This window comes from Nycticebus coucang, chromosome 7, assembly GCF_027406575.1.
Source record: "Nycticebus coucang isolate mNycCou1 chromosome 7, mNycCou1.pri, whole genome shotgun sequence".
Classification (NCBI taxonomy): domain Eukaryota; kingdom Metazoa; phylum Chordata; class Mammalia; order Primates; family Lorisidae; genus Nycticebus; species Nycticebus coucang.
Genome location: NC_069786.1, coordinates 102,108,934 through 102,128,534, shown reverse-complemented (window position 1 = coordinate 102,128,534; position 19,601 = coordinate 102,108,934). Strand labels below are relative to the sequence as shown.

Below are 19,601 nucleotides of genomic sequence, written 5' to 3'. Positions count from 1 at the left end.
GTGGGATCCAAGAAGCACATGCTCAAAGTGTTTGGAATTTCTAATATTTGAGCAGCATCTAAATCTCACTGAAAACGGTCCAGATTTTTCACCTCTGGAATGGCCCGCTGCTCCTTGTTGGCTCGCTATCCACCCAGTACCAGAAATGGAGGATGTATATCCGCAGGCTGTTGCACTAATGGTGTAAACTGAGATGGACTGGACTTGCTCTATGGCCCAGCTGGGTTGTGTGTGTCTAGGTGGAGGATGTAAGATTAAAGGCTCTCTCTACCAAAAAAGATGCCAAAGAGAAAATGAACATTCCTTTCTGAAGGTAAAGTTCTCAACAGACTGAGTAGCAACATCTTTAAGGACTGCCTGGGATCTGAACTTTAAACCAGCGGTTTCCAAAAGCAGCTGAAAAAAAAAATACAATAAAATCAGAGGAACATAGGACCTGAACCATCCATTAAGGAAGGCCATTTATATTTCTTCTTCTTCTTCTTTTTTTTTTTTTTTTTAAGACAGTCTCACTCTGTCACCCTGGGTAGAGTGCTGTGGCATCAGCACCTCAAACTCACAGCAACCTCAAACTTCAGGGCTTAAGCAATCCTCCTGCCTCAGCCTCCTGAATAGCTTAGACTAAAGGTGCCTGACACAACGCCTGGCTAATTTTTCTATTTTTAGTAGAGACAGGGTCTTGCTCGTAATCGGGCTGGTCTGGAATTCTGTAGCTCCAGCAATCTACCTGCCTCAGCCTTCCAGAGTACTAAGATTATAGGCATGAGCCTGGCCCATTCGTGATTATTTCAATGTAAGTTAATTAAAATCTAAAATTCAGTTCCTCAGTTACACTAGGTATATTTCAAATATTGAAGAGCTGCATGTGGCTAGTGGCCACCCCATTGGGGAACACAGATAAAAAACATTTCCTTCACCCAGGAAAGTTCTATTGGGTTATATCGCTTTAGACTCTCTAAGAAAGGTCCAACGTTCTGAATTTTTAACAGACTCTTCAAATGATTTTAATGATCAGAAAATAGTCTTATAGAAATCTGGTAACCCTTCCACCTGTGAGATTTCTTCAAAGGGAATCTATGGCACAGAATTCCCTGGGAATGTATCCCTGGTTAACTGAGACATTTGAGCACATGGACTGAAGCTACAAATTATGGCTGTGACTCCCAATCTCACACAGGCAATTAACTTCACTCAGACAATGAACCACAGGCCAAACACTGGCTGCCAGCAAACCATCTGTGTAGGTCACTGGATTATACAGACTGTGTGGTGTGTCTAAGTGTGAGTATGAGCTGAGGGGGAGAGGGAAGAGAAGGTTCAGGGGTACAAATGCAAATACCTACTAGTAGGCCAGGCAGATAGCAACAATGCATTAAGTAGGCTATAAATGAGAAAGTAGGAACAGAGTAAAAACATCAAGCATTATGATAACAACTTATCCTCACTGCTGATGAAGCAATAATGGAGACTAGAGGATTATTTATTCCTTGTAAAGAAAGCAGGTGTCTCATTTCCAACTGACGGTTGCAATGTAGGAAAGTCAGTATTGTCAGAGCATCTCATTTGTTTTTCCCCAAAAGAAGACAGAAATCTGGATTTTTACATAAAATCCAAAAATATTTAAACACTGACAACTAGTCAAAATATAACACTGTGCAGACCTACAAAAATATGTCTGTGGGTCACAGCAGGTCCCACGAACCCTCTGTTTGCAAACGTAGAGGCTGCTTAAAGCAAACTGAGTAACAGAACCAAACCCAGCTTAGAAGCATGTGCCGGGCTGATCAGAGTCAGTTCCAGCCACACGCTGTGAAGAGCATCTAGTCCACACACAAGCAGGGGAGGACTGGAGAGGAAAGACAGCACTTAAGTCACTCGGTGGCCGATAAATTGAAAAGCATTTTAGGAATCCTGTCTGGACCTGGTTCATGTACACAAAAACCTTACAATCTATTTCAGTTACAAGGCATCAAAAGCTGAAAAGTTCAGAAAAATTCAAGGGCTGTAGCCTATTTCTTCAGGCTACTCCCACACAGAGTACCAGGCTACTCTGGTATTATCATACCAGATTCTTCTTACTGCATAAACTCTCTAAAGATTCTGATCCCACAATTGGTCGGGAATGGAGTGTTAGTCTTATTAGACTAGTAGTTCTGGGAAGCCATCTCAACTGGTAAAACAAATTATTCAAGAAAATGGAATACAGAAGATTCAGTTTAAGTCTAGCAAAGGTCGGTTTGCTTTAAAAAAAAATGTATACTTATATACACTTAATATATCCACAAGCTGGCCCTTAAATTCCAGCATGCCCACTATCTTATGCACTCAATGTTCTTATTATCTCATTCATTTCATTTGAACCACTGAACCTACTATCACCCACATTACTAAGTAAGTATTTCCCTTATTCACTTCATCCTCACCATTCACACACCCGCCCTTCACTGGCCCTCTGAATCCATGGATTTAATAACCACAAATTGAAAATATTGGGAAAGAAAGTCACACATATCCTAAACACTTTCTTACCACTCTTCCCTAATAAATACATGTAACAACTATTTACAGAGCATTTACACTGTATTAGCTATTATAAATAATCCAGAGATGATATAAAATATCCAGGAGGATATGTACAGGCTATATGCAAATAAAATATATGCCATTTTTATAGCAAGAACATGAGCAGAAAGCATCCAGTGGAATTCCTGGAACCAATACCCCATGGATACCGAGGGACAACTGCATATATAAAATGAACATTCACTTTAATGATTGGAATACCTGCAATGAGGTGAATTCTTTCAGGGTAGTAGAGGGACAGTTACCTAATGACAAGTTAGTCTGTAGAAATCTAAGACACCATATCTGCTACCAAAAGAGATGAAAATCAAATGAGTTCACCAACATCAAAAGATTTGTAGAGCAGATGAGTGGCTCTCAACCCTGACTAGCATTACAGTACCTGAAATGCTTTCATACCTGTGCCCAGTCTCCACTCCAAACCCACTGAATGAGAACCTTTGAGAAAGGAACTCAGACATTTGTATTGTTTAAAATGTTAAATGTTAAAATTGGAGGTGACTAATGTTCAATCAGGGTTGAGAGCTCCAAGAGGATATGCTTCAATTACCCAATCACCTGTGACATCCCAATCTTGATGACAAATTTAACTAATTTCTCAATGATTCCCACTTTGATCGCTAAGATGACAATCATCTCTCCACTGACTATTTCACTAAATTGGATTCAGAGTAGGAACACTGATAAAGTACCCAGATCCAGAGATAAGCTATCCCATAGTTCTCGCCCCTCCATCAATTTCCCTTTCCAATGGAATTCATGAAATGGCAGTAGGAACCTCACAGTCCCAGATTTCAGAACATAATTACAACCTTTTGCATAGTCCTCCCCCAATCCCCAGCATCTCACCTCCTTCTGGCTTTATTTGATGTTGATTTATCTGGTTCCCAAGATGCCAAACATACCATTTCCCTTTGTTTATTCTCAGCCGGCAGCGATTACTTAGATGTTGCCCATAAAATCTACAACAACCTCCTTGGGCTTTTACCTCCCAACTTTCATCCTCAATCTTGAAACCTGCCTTTCTCCCATCCTAATTGTTCAGGCCCCCCCTGGAACAAAATGGCCTTAACTTACATTCATATTCCCACCAGGCTTGTTTCTTTACAGCATTCTCCACCTAGACATCTAGGAGTTCTTGCTCGTTTTTTCCATTTGTAATTAGACTTAAGAATATTTTCATTCTTGATTTGCAAATCTTATAATATGCATGCCTCAGAAATTAGAATTCCCCCTATAACGTGTAGGCCTCTATAATAAAAGATATAGAGGAATTTGTGGATGTCCCATTGCTATATAAGAAACAAAATTGCTATCATTAGGTTGTTGTGGTATTGTAGCAAACAGTAAATAGAATTGTCTTTTTAAAACTGTAATTTATATAATAAGATGGGTAAATTATATTGTATAACAACATACAGTATTAGGCTGTGTAGTTAATGGCTGAGAGCAAAGATCCAAAGTCACAGTTCCTGGGTTCAGATCCCCATTCTATCACTTACTAGTCTTATCTATGTCCCTTCCCCTCACCATTTTCTGTAAAATGGGGATAATAATATCACCTACATCCTGGGGATGTTGTAAGGCAGTATTTTTCAACCTTTTTTTTTTTAATCTTGTGGGCACACTTAAATTATGCTGATTTTTAAAAATAGTAAAAAAAAAAAGTAGGCTTACCCATGCTTTGAACAGGTAAGTCTTTCAAAAATAATTAATGATCTTTAAAAATCTTTACTACACACCTAAGATGCTCTCACGGCACACCAGTGCGCTGTAGCACACAGGTGGAAAATCACCATTGTAAGGAGTAAGTCATAATATATGTAAATCTTCTAAAAGTAGCACCTGTGCAGAGTAAGCACAGGACTAGGCACATGTTAGCCATTACTGTTATTATGGAGCTCAGGGTTTAAAACCTTATTATACAGATTTAAGCAAGCCTTTTAAATATCTTCCACTGATTTACAGAAAGTGAATTTATTACAAATTGTTTCTCAAATTGAATTAAAAAAAATTCAATGGATAAAAGCATGAAGTATTTCTTGACATTTTATTACCATTAGGAATACCATTTAATATTAGTCAAGCTTTGTTACGATTATAATATTATTTAAAATGAAACTACAGAAGAATATTTGGGGAGAGGAAAAAACATCATTTGCTACTTAAATTGAAATTTTAAAAGCCAAAAAAGGGAGGGAAGATTTATAAGTTACAAGTGACCTTTAAATGTCACATTCACTAGTATATAAATGTAAACACAGAATATAATGTCTTGTAATAATAAACTGATCAATGTAATTACATCTTGGGATCTGTGATATTGTAAGTTATACTTCCAGTCCAAATATCAATTGCTTTTTAACACCTTCTAAAATCAAATTACAGTGCATTAAATATCATCTGGTTTGTTCTCTGGATGTTATTTACAAGCTTGTCGCTTACTTCTTTTACCTGGATGGCTCCCTACACTAAACTTTTAAATATACAAGATTTGAGGGCATAAATTACTTTTAATAATGAATTAGAAAGTAAATTAATAATCTCAGTAAGACAATCCTTCAATAAGATATATGTTAATAATTTGTCTAAAGTAATGTTACTATTAACTTTAGCTCATGTTCAAAAGTTAGTGAAATAGGATTTTGAAGACAATCACTTGTTTAAATCTCAGCTTTTAATTGAATTACATGATATAAACAGCGCACACTATTCTAACAATGGTCAATGGCAACACACACATTGCACTAAGTGCTTTGTAAGCCACTTTAAATTTTTTCCCTATTCCACCTCAATTTCATCAGTAAACAGTTCCACTTTAGGGATTATATTTAATATGTTAATAGACGTTTTACTATACTCTCCAGTTCTTGAGTAGTTAAGGCAACACACACATATTTATCCAGAATCAAATTTTTTCCTGTATAATTATTCTAAGTGGAGGCAAAGAAGGTGCAGGTATTTTCTTAAATCCCCATACACCTGGAAGAAACAAACTTACTCTTAAACTTTTACACCGTAAGACTTTAAAATGAAATTACAAATTACATTTTTCCATCACTAAACTGGCCAACCTACTATTTCTACAGTCTCAAGGCATGAGAATAAATATCAAGACAACCATTAGCCTCCAAAACAAAAATTTGTGACTTGCCCTGTTTCAGGTAGATTTGGGGCCTACAAAATGTTCATGTGTGGATTGGAAAATACTAAAAGGTGCTTTTTAATGCCTCCATTGAGGAAGTAACAGGTCCAATACTTATCCAAGTACCTGACACTCCTTCTAGGGTCCAGTTAATTTTCCAAACATGTATTGCACACTTAAAAAATTAAAAGTTCTTAATTTTTACTTTTTCCCGACTTCAGCAGCAGAGCTAGTGACTGGTTGGCTTTCTTGTTTTAATAGTCACCCAGGACCTGACACAGCCCACACTCAGTCAATGCTCATCGAATGTGTAGCATTAAACTAAAAACGCCCCACATAGACTGGTTGGTGAGCGCAAACAGCATCCTCCCACCCGAGTTCCTCTCCGAGTGACCGAGAGAGGACAGCTAGACAGGCCGACTCTCCAAAGGTCCCATCAGTTTGTAACTTCCGAGTATGAGTTACTAGCACCAATCAACTTTTAAACTCCCAGGAACCGGAGTGGGGCGGGCCTTAACGGGTCACAAATCGCACTTGAGCGGAGCAGAAACTTCTAAGACGTCCCCTCCAACAAGTTCTAGACCAGAGCTGCTCAAGCTCTGATGGGCATTCCAATCACCTGGGATCTCTTTAGCGAGCAGATGATCAGTCAGGCGTGGATTAGGGCCCCAGAGCGTGCTTCTAACAGCCCCAGGCGATTTCAATACTGTCATTCCATCTATCCCCTCTGTGAGTAGCAAGGCCCACCAACGCCCACCTAGATCACTTACATTAGCAACATACAGAAGTTGTGGCCACATGTGCTCTGCATCCCCTAGAGTCGCCACCGGGTCCTGGGGCTCCCGGCAGGTGCCTTGGCCAGGGCGCTCGCGGAGCCCGCCCCGCAGCCGCGCCCCCCTTCCCCCGCCCGCCTGCGCGCCCACTGCACCGCCCTCACCTTCTCCTGGGTCTTCAGGTACCTCTGCAGCGCCTGCTGGGTGAGCTCCCGGACGCGCAGCTGGCCCTCCTTGCAGGGCACCACGATGCCGGTGCGGCCGAAGCACACGGTCACTTTCATCCTGGCCAGGCCGAACAGGTGTCTGACCCGGAGGCACAGCCCCTCTCTCGGAGAACTGTGGGCCCGGGACCCGAACGCCTCTCCCTGCCGCCCCCTCGGGCCTTGGGGGGTCGCGGCGGAGCCCCTTACGCCGGGCAGTCAGCTGCTATCAGGCGGGAACTGGGGAGGGGGCGGCCACGGGAAGGGCCACCTCCCAGGTGGCGGGCGGCCGGGACTCGGCTGCTGGGCGGCCCGGCTCCTCCTCCGCCTCCTCTGGCCGGGCCGAGGCGGCTGATCGGCGGCCGCCGAAGCGAAACTGCCGGTCTGGCCCTGCGCTGGCCCCGGCGGCGGTGGCAGGGCCGGCCCCAGTCCCCGGGCTGGAGTGGGCGGCGGCGGCGGCGGCGCGCGGGGCCGGAGTTGGGAGGAAACTTTTGCGCCGGCTTCCAACTCCTCCACGGCGCGCCGCGCTCTGGGATCCGCGGCCCCGCCGGCCTGGGCCCGGCTCTTAAAGGGGCCGCGGCGCTCCCGGCCCCGCGCGCCGCTCCGCTAACCGGAGCCCGGGAGCCTCGGGCCCTCGCTCGGTTTCTCCTCGGCTCGCTCCCTGTGGCGCGCACGCATACGGAGCTGTGGGGAATTGTAACGGGACCTGAGTGTTACCCACCCGGGGATTGAAACCGGATCTCGTAAAGCACACTTGAGGGAGTAGCTAGGAGAGTGCAGAACTACACCCTTAAAATGAGGGGATTGGAGCGAGATTCAAAAACAGCCCAGGAGCAGGTGCTTCTGGTCACACCCCAGGCAGCGGCGGCAGGCTGGCAGGTACTGAGATACAGGGATGGCCAAAGGGCCTGTTAGCAGCTTGCCTAAAGCACAGCATTGCAGCTGCCCCCTGGAGCCCTGAGACATCAGAGCCGAAGGGGATAACGCGCCAGACGTGACACTAAGCCTTCTGCCAACAGTCACACCCCAGACCCAGATAGGATCGCGTGTGTTGACACATACCCTTCTGAAATGTAACTACCGTTGTGCATGTCATTAAGAAAAAAATTAAGCACCCTTAGGCTCATGATTTGGAAGGTGTGTATCCATCACCAATTGAAAGAGGGTTATCTGGGGGGGAAATCAACAAATACTATTCTCATCATTCTTAGCTCTCACATAAATGAGCTCCTTTGAGGTTATTCTTCCCATCTTGTGCATGAAGAATAGTGCTCCGGGGATTAGGGGACTGAGCATACTTAAGGTGTACATTAGACAGTATGATGTGGTCGCAAATCCAATACAAACTAATGTGTATTTAAACAAACCAAAGGAAGAATAGATTTCCTCATAAAATCACAAGATCCAAAGAGTACTCCATTGTGTCAAGGTTGAAAGTAGGAGCTCACATCATGTCTCTCTACCTATTTCCACCCACTGGCTCTGCAATTCTCAGTGGGGCCTCCATTCTCAGCCAGGCTCTCCCCAAAGGCCGCACTTTATCCTCCTTTTTGAAATGAGGCCAAGGGAGGGTTAGCAATTTGCTTAAGACCACACATTTATAGAGTAGCAGAGACTGGCTTAGAACCCAGGTGGTCTCACACCAGAGTCTTCCCAGTAACTGCTTTGCTGCTTTTTACATGGGAAGCAGTGAATACATAGATCAAACAAATAAATACTAATGCCAAGTACTAACACAGGACCTTCTCTTTCAATATTGGGTATTATACGGACATGTAGAGTAGCACGGAGCAAAGATTTTCAGCTGATGAAATAACTTTGTATGCTGCTGTCCTTCATGCTTTTTTATTTGTTTTGTTTGGTTTGGTTTGGTTTTTGGCCCAGGCTGGGTTTGAACCCGCCACCTCCAGCATATGGGGCTGCCCTACTCCTTTGAGCCACAGGCGCCGCCCTGTCCTTCATGCTTTAAGGCTTTACTTTTTTCTTCACAGTTGCTCCAGACCCATTTTCTGCTTGGGGCACGAACAGTTCCTGCTCCTCTTCACATCACAAACTCCCTTTCAGTCCCACTTTAGCTCCTCTCCAATACCTAGAACTCCACAGCCAATGTCCCGGCTTTGAGAATCACCCAGTGGATCACGAAGAACACCCAGCCTCTCCCAATCCTACTCATGGGAAGATCGGAATCAGGCCTTGTGGGAAACCCACACCACTCTTTTGAAAAGAGCTTAGTGTTTACATTTCATGTTTATTAAATAGCCAGGTTTAATTTGTTATTCAGCCTCATCACCACATGCATAGAAGCAATTTATCATATATTAAGAAGTGATATAAAAGAACACAGTTGCAACACACAGTCATTCATGCCCAGCAAATTCCTAAATCAATATTTCATGCCTCGTGAGACAGGCTGGGCAGAAGACAATAAATAATTTGCCTTGATTGAGTAACATGAGAGGATTCTAAGCCTGGGTTCCATTCTCTGGTTTTGCATGCTGGATGGATAAATGTTGCCCGTGATGTGATGTTTTCCCCTTTGTTATCCAACAGTTTGGGCAAGTTTAGGAGCAGCCACTAAAGAAATGTTATACAAAGAAATAATTCCAACCACTATTATTAAACTGCCCTGCCTTGTAGAAAGTATCACTAAAATGTCAGATAGTATCAGGTGTATATTAAATAATGATAATTTTTAATCTACAGGAGATCTGTATTTCATTATCCTGTTTTGCACTATTAAAATAATTTGACCTTTCAAGGCATTATTTATAATAAGCACTATTTATCATGAAAATAATGATTTAATTAAATTGAATTAATCCTGTTTCTAAAACCCTTGGCATATTAACATAAAGAAAAATCACATTCTTAGTAGCCTTCTTCCAAAAGCAGGTGCCAGAGTGATCTCATAAAAGAAAACTAGGTATGATTTTTCATTCTTCCCTTCCATATTTAAAAGCAAGGAATATGGCTTAACGTGGCAGGAATGTGTTATTCTTAGAAGGTGTTGGATGATAAATACTTAATGAAATTTGTTGTGGACTATTTCTTTTTTAACTGTTTCTTTCCTTAAAGCACAAATCACAATGCTCTACACACTAAGGGCAGTATTATGGACTACCAGCCTTTGGAAGGTCTGTCTTTATGCTTATCCTTAAGTAAGACTCACAAGTCTCCAAAAATGATACAACTTGGTCCTCCCTCTTTATACTGATTTCTATGCCATAGAGTAGACTTGGGTCCTTCCTCTCTTGATTTCTTTTGAAAAGGACCTGAATTAGGAAATGAGTTTCTCTTTAGAAAATAAATTAAAATAAAAAACCAAAAGCCAGGAAACTATTCTGATGACATTTATTGAGAGTTGATTATTAAATAGATGTTTTCCCTCATTATATGATCTCTTTCTCTGAAACCTACAAGGGCTGATGAATGCTGATTGCAAGGAATAGGCCCTACTTGGAACAGCACCAGGCCCTTTCCCCTCCAGGCTTCAGTAACACCCAGGGATGGTCTCCTAAAAGCTATTATCCAAGGATGCTGCTGAACTCAGGGGAAGGTGTAATCAAGAGTTCCCTTTTAAATCTACTTCCTTTACCTAAGCCCACCTTCTGCTGCTCATGCATCCCTTTACTTGGAGAAGAAATGAACAAGTGCATGTAGTTGAAAGACAATAGAAAGAGATTTTGCCCAGGATGCTTCAGTGTATAAATGGAGTACAGGCACAACTAGTAGACTGGAGATAGATAAAGCTATATTCTGCCACTTACCAGTTATATAATCTTTGGCAGGTGTTACTGTCTTTCTGTATAAAATGGGATGATAACCCTATTGTGAAGGGTAACGTATAAAAAGAACCTAGCACACAGTAGTCAAGACGTAATTCCCTCCTCCACTTTCATTCCAGTTACTAGCATTTCTAAATACTTGTTTTCACTCGGTATGAAATTGCTCCCCAAAACAAACAATTCCAATGATACACAGAAACTACACATCAGAGTTATCATCAACAAGTTCTGAAGCTCAAGTGTAACTAGCTCTGTATGAGGGTGCCAGGCTCATAGCCAAACTACTGATAAGATTTGTAATTTACTTCACCATCCCACATATTATTTCACCTAATGCTCAAAAAATAATTCCTGGAACAGATAGTCTAGTCCACGAGAATCATACATTTATCAAGCTGAAAGGAGCCTTGGAGATTATTTGGTACGAGTACAATCTCCTAATTTTATAGGTAAGGAAACTATATACCAGAGGAGTTAAGTGGGCAGCCAAATTCACCAGATCCTCTGTTTCATAGTCCGTTGATTTCTTCACTTCCTTGTCTGCCTGGTTAAAGAATTTAAAATTACAGATTTTTGACCTTCATTGGTTCAAAGCTTTGTACTTACATTGAGCTGGGAGGTGCTGGTAAGGTGCTCCTTCTATTTATTTCTATGGTTTGAATTTGAATATAAGATCCTGAACTCTTATTCTCATCATAACTGTAAATCTGTAAAAGTTTGCTGAGTGTGTAAATGGCTATCACATAAAATGAGAAGCCATCAAGGCATTTTAAGCAGAATTCAATCAGTTTTGTGTCTGGCAGAATGCAGAGGCCCTGAGAGACAGCAGAAGCCCTGCTTAGCTCATTCAATCTGCCATTCATTTTTTTTTCAAGGCAACACTATTTATTCAATGCTTACAATTTACTGAACACAGAGTGATTTTGAAGCTTAGACTCTAATGAGAAAGACTCTAATGATAATAAATGGCTAACCAAATTAACAAAATATTTGCAGATTGTTCTAAAGTGTAATGAAAAGTATAAGCAGCAGCCTGTGTGGTAGGAAACGATGGAGTGAGAGAGAAACTTCTGTTGCAGATGGCAGAATTTCATTCTTTGCTTGGCTACCTAATATCCCACTGTGTATATGTACCTCAATATTTGTACCCACTCATCTGTTAATGGTCACTTAGGTTGATTCCAAGTCTTGGCTATAGTGAATACTGCTGCAGGAAATGTGGGAGCATAGATATCACTGCACAATAGATTTTTTACAACTTTATGAGCTAAACCAGAGAAATCACTCAGGAAAGACCCATTCAGTTGTTCAGCAAATATTTATTGAGTGACACTAGGTGTCTGGTTCTCTTTTAGGGTCTACAGTGGTAAATAAGGGAAGCAATACCCTCTGCTCTCCTGGAGTTCACATCCAGGACTGAGATCTCTAGAATGTGGCCCTGAGGAGATTTCGTACAAATCTTTATCCTACTGTTGGTGAAAACGTCAATGTTTTTCTCCAGTAAGGTCATGTCACTCCTGACGTGTGGTGACCAATAAGAGTTTTTGATCCACTCATAAGTTTCATGTAGGCCTTAGACAATTACTCAAAGGATATTTTAAGTGATGACAGATGGCTGATGAGTGTTGTGTTTATTTTATTTCCAAGTCTGTAATTTCATCAAAATTTTCAATTTTCATCAATATCATCTGTAAATTTCATCATAGTAATTTAAGAACTAAGAGTGGTGATCCAGACTCAATTCTCTTTACCTGACTCTCACACTTCATTTTTGTTGCTGTTTTGTCATATGCTATGAAAGTTTTCACAGTTTGGCCTTGAACATATGGAAGGTAAGAACTCTTAAAAAATAATCTGCTTGCCTAGCTAAATTTTTGAACTTCTCCTTAAGTTATAGGTAAGAGGAACAATGAATTCAGTCTTCTCTTCTAAGGTTTTACTTATCATTCAGATATCTTTTTTATCTTTGTCTCCTTCTCTGTGAGGTAAATGATATGAAGGGGCCCGAGGAACGTGTCCAGAACATTGTTGTTTTCATTTTTTTTTTACAGAATTTATTTTTTCCCAATCCTATTGGGCATTATGAAAAAAATCAAGAGTCGCACTCCGAGGTGTAGCATTTACTGTGAAAAATGTGCCTTCAGGGTATGCAGTGGTGTAGACTGTGAGCTTCCCTCTTTTCACTTTACCCTCCTAGATTTGGCTCCATACATCAAAATTAACTGAGGGACAGAGATTTCCAAAGTCTCTGGTGTGACTTCATATCTCAATATACCTGACTTTCACTAGATAACAAAGCCCTTTATTATTGTTGAATCAGGTAGACCTTTACCAGGCTATTGAGACTTGCTAGTAGTGTTTGAAATGTTTGACATGATCTTTAGATGTCCATTTTTGTGGCACAGAGTAACCAATCTTTCATGCAAAGTATCTCTTGGTATCATCATCATTATAATAAGATCACTGACCGTAAAGGACTATTTTTATTTCTATTGTTATTTTTTCCCAAGCATTCCTATAGTGTTTATATTATTATTATTAAAAGATTAAAATCAAGTGCCAGAGAGGATAGAACATATAAACAGTTTCAGACTTATGAACAATTTTCAAATGACTTAAATTCATGAACAGGTAGTTGGAAAGTCTGCTTTCTGAATTTGTTTTCTTAGGTCCAAACCTATAGTGGGTAATGCTGGGGGAAAAAATGTAGAAAATCAAGGCTTGCTTTCAGATTTCTTTTTAAAAATTTTCCCAATAGTCTTTTTTGCAGTTTCTTTTTTTTGGCTGGGGCTGGGTTTGAACCCACCACCTCCAACATATGGGGTCGGCGCCCTACCCCTTTGAGCCACAGGCGCTGCCCTCCAATAGTCTTAACAACAGTCACAACAATGGATTGTTTTTAAAAGTGACACTTTCTCTTTTTTTGCAGTTTTTGGCCTGGGCCAGTGCCCTACTTTTTTGAGCTACACGCGCTGCCCTAAAAAGTGACACTTTTAAGATTACTCAAGAACTCTTGTTGCTTCTGCCTGTATTTTGTCAGGTATAGAAGAGCCTCTGGTTTGAATATAACCTTATCCTCTCCCTAGCACTCCCAGAAAAACATCTTTCATCCCTGTATAGTTGATCTTAGGGAGCTTTGACCAAAACAACCAGAATAAAATAACTAACGGTCTAAAAGCCATTCGTTGCCTTTTCCAAATGGAGGAAACCCTTGAACTGGGGACTTGGAAAATTCCTCCTCCAACACTATGAAGAACAGTAAAACATTCAGCTTTAGAAAGAACTCAGAATTAAATTCAACAAATCAACCCAAACAGGTGAGGCCAAAGTCAATTAAGAAAAAAAAAAAAAAAAAAAAAACAGAATCAGAAATCAGGAAGAGTTGGCTAATGAGTTTCCAAATTAAGGTCTTATCAAGAGATCAGAAATGTAGCTTGGTCAAAGCCTGGTAATTAGCATGTTTAAAACTGCTGCAAAGAAAATGACATTAACACAACTAAGAGAAGAAAGAGTTAGCAGAAAACTCTCTGAGTGACACACTGAGAAACAAGATGGGGGGCCCAAGAGGCCCTGACACCAACCAGGAAAGGGACCCACACCAGAAGGCTCAGTCATCTCTGACTGATGCTTTCCTCGGTGGGAGAGGAATATCTTTCAAGTACTCTTAGCTGAAGAACCCTTCATTAAGAAAACCTAATTCCTCTTTGTTTGTACTTAATATTCACCAAGTAATCTTGAATGTAGGTTACATTTCTATCTGTTGCCTCAGGGAGGAAACCTGTGAGCTAAGCACCACTTCACAAATGTCTACTCTAAGCGCTGCCTCGAAGCCTGGCACACAGGGTGGGACAGGCTACTGCCTGGACGCTCGGGGCCTGACCTGGGCTCTGCCACTTAACACCTGTAGCATCTTGAGCAAGGTTTTTTGTGTGTTTCAAGTTTCCTCATCTTAATGGTAAATTAATAATAGAACCTATATACCTTTCAGGATTCTTATGAGAGTTGACATAGACCAGTGTTTCTCAACCTCTTTTTTTTTTTTTTTGGCGGGGGCTGGGTTTTAACCCACCACCTCCAGTATGTGGGGCTGGTGCCCTACCCCTTTAAGCCACAGGCACCGCCCTGTTTTTCAACCTTTTTTATCTCAAGGCACACCTGAACCTATAGTTAAACTTCCATGGCCCACTTACATTATGTTGATCAAAAAACAAAAGAATAAAAACAGAATATACATACTGTGCTTTCAACCTCCATCAAAATAAACTAATTAATGATCTTTAACAATTTTCGCAGCATACCTGTGCTTCTCTGACAGCTCACCAGTTGATCATCACTGATGTAGACCAAAGACCTAGAACAGTGCTTTCTGATTTATACTTCAAGTCTGGTAATTCAGTCAGCTTGAGGCAGTTCCCCAAAACGTCATTATGTGAGGGCACTGAGAAGGCTTTCTATCTAGACACACAGGCTAAGACCTGTCCTCTGTGACTGTCTAACTGATAGAATCCCTGGAAAGTCCCTCTGGAGAACACACCGTTCTGCTGTGTGAGGGGAAGAAGGGCATTGCTTACCTAAGGCAAATTCCTACAACTTTCTAGCCAAGGAAAACACCACTCCACACCTTCCCGTTTGGGACATTAAGGAAAGTGGTTGTGGGGCAGCTTCCCAGCTTCTTGCCTTTTGCTTGTGACTTTCACCTTGGTGGGAAAAGTCAAAATTCAAATGAGATAGAACTGAAAGTCCTTGGGAAAAATAATTCAGAATGCACATGTAAGGTTTTATTGATCAAATCTCTTTGCCCAAGGGCTGACACTCCAAGGCCAAAGTCCAGCCTTTGAGGAAGTACATTTGCGGAGGTGTGTCCATCACCTGGCCTAACCTGTAGGCAGGGAAACTAAAAACTAGGGCACAGTGCCAACGTCTGGTTCAGAAAGTAAACGTGGTGCTGCTCAGAAGAGGGCTGGGTATCTGCTCAGTACAGCAGAAAACATCCGGTTTGAACAGGGGCAAGCAGCAGAGGCGTGCGCCTCCTCCTGAGCAAACTCACCCAGCACTGGGGAGATGGCAAGATACTCTGCAGGGTTGTGTCTGGAAGGCAAAAGAATTCCTGAAACAACCTGTAGAAAAGTAATGGCACTAAAATGTGGAAACAGCCTAAATGCCCACCAACCCGGGAATGGATTAACAAGCTGTGGTATATGTATACCATGGAATACTATTCAGCCATTCAAAAAGATGGAGACTTTATATCCTTTGTATTAACCTGGATGGAAGTGGAACACGTTATTCTTAGTAAAGCATCACAAGAATGGAGAAGCATGAATCCTATGTACTCAATTTTGATATGAGGAGAATTAATGACAATTAAGGTTATGGGGGGGAAACAGAAAGAGGGAAGGAGGGGGGGTGGGGCCTTGGTGTGTGTCACACCTTCTGGGGGCAAGACATGATTGCAAGAGGGACTTTAGCTAACAGACACAATCAGTGTAACCTGGCTTATTGTACCCTCAATGAATCCCCAACAATAAAAAAAAAAAAAAAGAAAAGTAATGGCACTGTCCTCACGAATGCAACTCTATGTCCATAAGCCTAATAAGAAAAATCCCCTGAACTGAAATAGCCTAGTTTCTTCAAATTTCCCACTAGAAGATGCAAAATTACTAAACATTTTTAAATTGGGGATACTGTAAACTCAACTTCTTCCCTGATGCTCTGCCTACCCCATCTGAATGCTGACTTTTAAGTAAGTAACATCATCACTTTTGCTGAAAATGTCTCTGACCAAATCCCTAATCAGATGCAGCTGTCCGTTTCCCAGACAATAATCCTGCCATCACACACCCACCTCCGCACTTTGAACACTAGCCATCTGCTTATGCCGCCATGCCAAGATTCCTGCAGCTGTTGCATGTTCACCTTAAACATCACATTGTAGCAGTCAGGGACCTGGCAGGAAACAGATGGTGCACTCAAGGGGTTAATTGCAAAGAGTTTAATATGGAGACAATTTTCAGGCATGGGCAGGAGGGAAGGAGCCAACCAGGGAAAATGTTCAGCCTTTCGCAAAGAAAAAGCCTTCTGCCTGGAGGCCTGAGGAGGCAAGAGGACAGAACAGGTACCAGATCCTAGAGAGAGTTGCACTGTGGGACGGCACCACCCCACAGGATCCGTGGCCACAGGGAAAGTGGTATAGCCACCAACCAATACAGCAGCCTCCAGGGATACGAAATGCACCAGAACTGGGAGAAGCCCAGGTTCTCTCTTCTCCCAGCCTCCCTTCTCCCGCTGGAGCCTCTGACTGGCCTACTCCAGTTTGAACTCAGGTGATGCTGACTGTAGAAGTAGGCTTCTCTTGGGGCAGGGAGTTGGGTAGGCAGAGCACCCAGAAAGGCAAAGAGAGAAGAATCAGCACATACTCTACTCTGGTTCATTTAAAAGTAACATTTACCTTGATTATAAAAAAAAAAAAAATGCAGTATGTATTCATGTAGAAAAATTTTAAAATAATACAGAGAAATACATAAAAGAAAATAAAATTAAAATAAAACCCCATAATTCCATTACCCAATGCTAACTACTATTAACATACTAGCTGCATAATTGTGAGTTCAGATTTTTAGATTTAATACCATATCATATTTCCCCATGTTGTTAAATAATATTTGAAAACATTATTTTTTAAAATGGTTGTATAGATTTCAACTTTGGTGTATCCAAGATTTGTTTCAACATCTCACTAACATTAACATTTAGATTATTTCTACTTTTTTACTATTGTATATAATATTGAAATCAATACTTTTGTATGTTAGTCAGATTTATTTTTATCTATTTATTTATTTATTTATTTTTTGAGACAGAGTCTCACTTTATCACCCTCGATAGAGTGCTGTGGCATTACAGCTCACAGCAACTTCCAACTCCTGGGCTTAGGCGATTCTCTTGCTTAAGCCTCTGGAGTAGCTGGGATTACAGGTGCCCGCCACAACACTTGGCTATTGTTTTGTTGCAGTTTGGCTGGGGGCTGGGTTCGAACCTGCCACCCTCGGTATATGGGGCCAGCGCCCTACCCACTGAGCCACAGGCACCGCTCATATTTTTTTTTCAAAGGAGGAATTTTTAGGAATGAGATTATTGAGCATGACATTTCATAAATATTTTGGAGCCCTTTATAATACACTGCCTAATTGCACTCTGCCAGCAGAGTGCACATATAAATGTGCCCATCTCCCTGAGCCCTCACCTCCTGAAGAGAGCTAGTCTAACATTTAAGTTTGATTGCCACGGCCATATAGAATAATGGTGGTGAAGTATCCAACAGCAGAGATATAAATGGTTTGGAAGAGTAGGCCAGAGGAAGAAACATGGACTAAGGAGGTGGACACATATGCTCTCATCTCCTGTCTCAAGCCTCTGGCATATTCCTTAGCACAGAGAAAGTCCTCATCAAGATTGCTGCACAAAGGAGTGTGTTTCTAGCTCGCACACTGGCTAGTGAGGATGGTCTGAATTGAGAGAGACACCAAACCCACCTTAGCCCTGTCCTGTGAACAAAGGCACCCTCTCTAGACCTGCAGGCCCCAAGTGCACGTAGCGTTGCAGTTAAGGGCAGGAGCTGGCCAGCCAAGCTACCTGCCTCCAAATCCCGCCTCCATCACGTTCTGGTTGTATGCCCTTTGAGCAGTTATTTAAGTCCCTAGGCTTTAATTTCCTTGTGTGTAAGTGGGGCTAATAATAATACCTATGCTACTATAACAAATTATTGCAAACTTAGTAGCTTAAAACAACATGAGTTTATTATTTAACAATCTGGAGGTCAGATGTCTGAAATGGCTCTTACTAAGGTAAAATCAAGGAGTTGGTTGGTAAGGTTCCTTTCTTTTGGAGGCACTGGAGGAAATATTTTCCTTACTCTCTGCAGGTTCTAGAGGCTGCCCACATTCCTCAGCTCATGAACACATTATTCCAATCTCACTTAATCACATGTGCAAAGGCCATGGGTCATGTAAGGTAATATATTCATAGGTGCTGGGGATCAGAACATGGACATGTTTAGGAGACCATTATTTTATTTACTGCACCACCTCATGAAATTGTTTTGAAGTCATAAAATAAGTAAGTTTATCTGTGAAAACTGCCTAACTCAATGCTTTACGTAGGAAGTAGACAGTACGTGTAGGCTGTGATTTCTTCTAACCTTTTTCTTCTCCTTCTCACTACTCCCCATGCCAAAGACTCTTTAATTTGTTCATTTTATTTAGCTTTCTTCCCTCTCTTCCTTTCCAGAGAGAAATTTTACAAAGTAGAAGGATCCAGTAAAGGGAAAATTAATAAGTTCTGTTTTTAAGACGTTGAGTTTGATGTGCTTTCAGGACAAATGGATAAAAATGTTTGGAAGGCAATTGGGAAGTCTGGCTCAAGGAAGACATGTGGGCTAGAGGCAGGGTTCAGAATCACGGGTATAGTTGAATCCATAGGATTTAGTGTATAAAACAAGAAGAGAGAAAAGTTGCAGGTGGATCCTGGGGAGCAATAATGTTTAAAAGGAAGAGGGAGGGAGCAGAATCTCCAGGGAGCCTGTGAACAAATGGGTAGAGGGGAATAAGATCAAGAAGAGCAGCTGCCTCTGAAGCTTTTGGGAGAGGATTCCAGTAAGAAGTGTGGTCTGTGAAGTCTAGCAGAGATGAGGAAGGCGAGGACTGAATGTGGCACGTAAGTTGGTAGTGGTCTTTTCAGCAGAATTTCAGTTAAGTGGTAAATGCATAAACTGGATTTTAGTTGTCATAATTGTTGCATATTTCAATGAATTGCAGGAGTGAATGGTTGGTAAGAAATGGAGAAGGTGAGGCTTCATAAAATGTGGCTGTGGAAGAACGAACAAGATGTGGTGCACTTAAGTGGTCATACTCAAAGGAATATTCATTTCAGGGTAAAGTACACTTAACTCACATTGATAGGCCCCGGAGGAAGAGACCAGTAGAAAAGCAGATATTGTTGATAAAAACTGGGTATGTTCTTAAGAGGAATTGGAACAAGTTCTTAAGAGGAATTGGAAAGAAGGTTAGAGTAATCAGTCAGCAAAAAGAAGAAATGGCAGATAAAATGATGGGTA

At 41.4% G+C, this 19,601-nt stretch overlaps 1 protein-coding gene across 2 annotated transcripts in view; it reads right to left on the bottom strand.

Moving 5' to 3' along the window:
* Positions 1–7,220, bottom strand: part of PARD3B (par-3 family cell polarity regulator beta) — a 1,103,837-nt gene extending 1,096,617 nt beyond the window's left edge. For both annotated transcript variants that reach the window (XM_053597659.1, XM_053597658.1), the window contains exon 1: positions 6,666–7,220. In XM_053597659.1, coding sequence (XP_053453634.1) covers positions 6,666–6,785 — 120 coding nt within the window. In that variant the 5' untranslated portion in view covers positions 6,786–7,220. The remainder of the gene's footprint in view (positions 1–6,665) is intronic.
* Between the last annotated feature and the right edge of the window lie 12,381 nt (positions 7,221–19,601).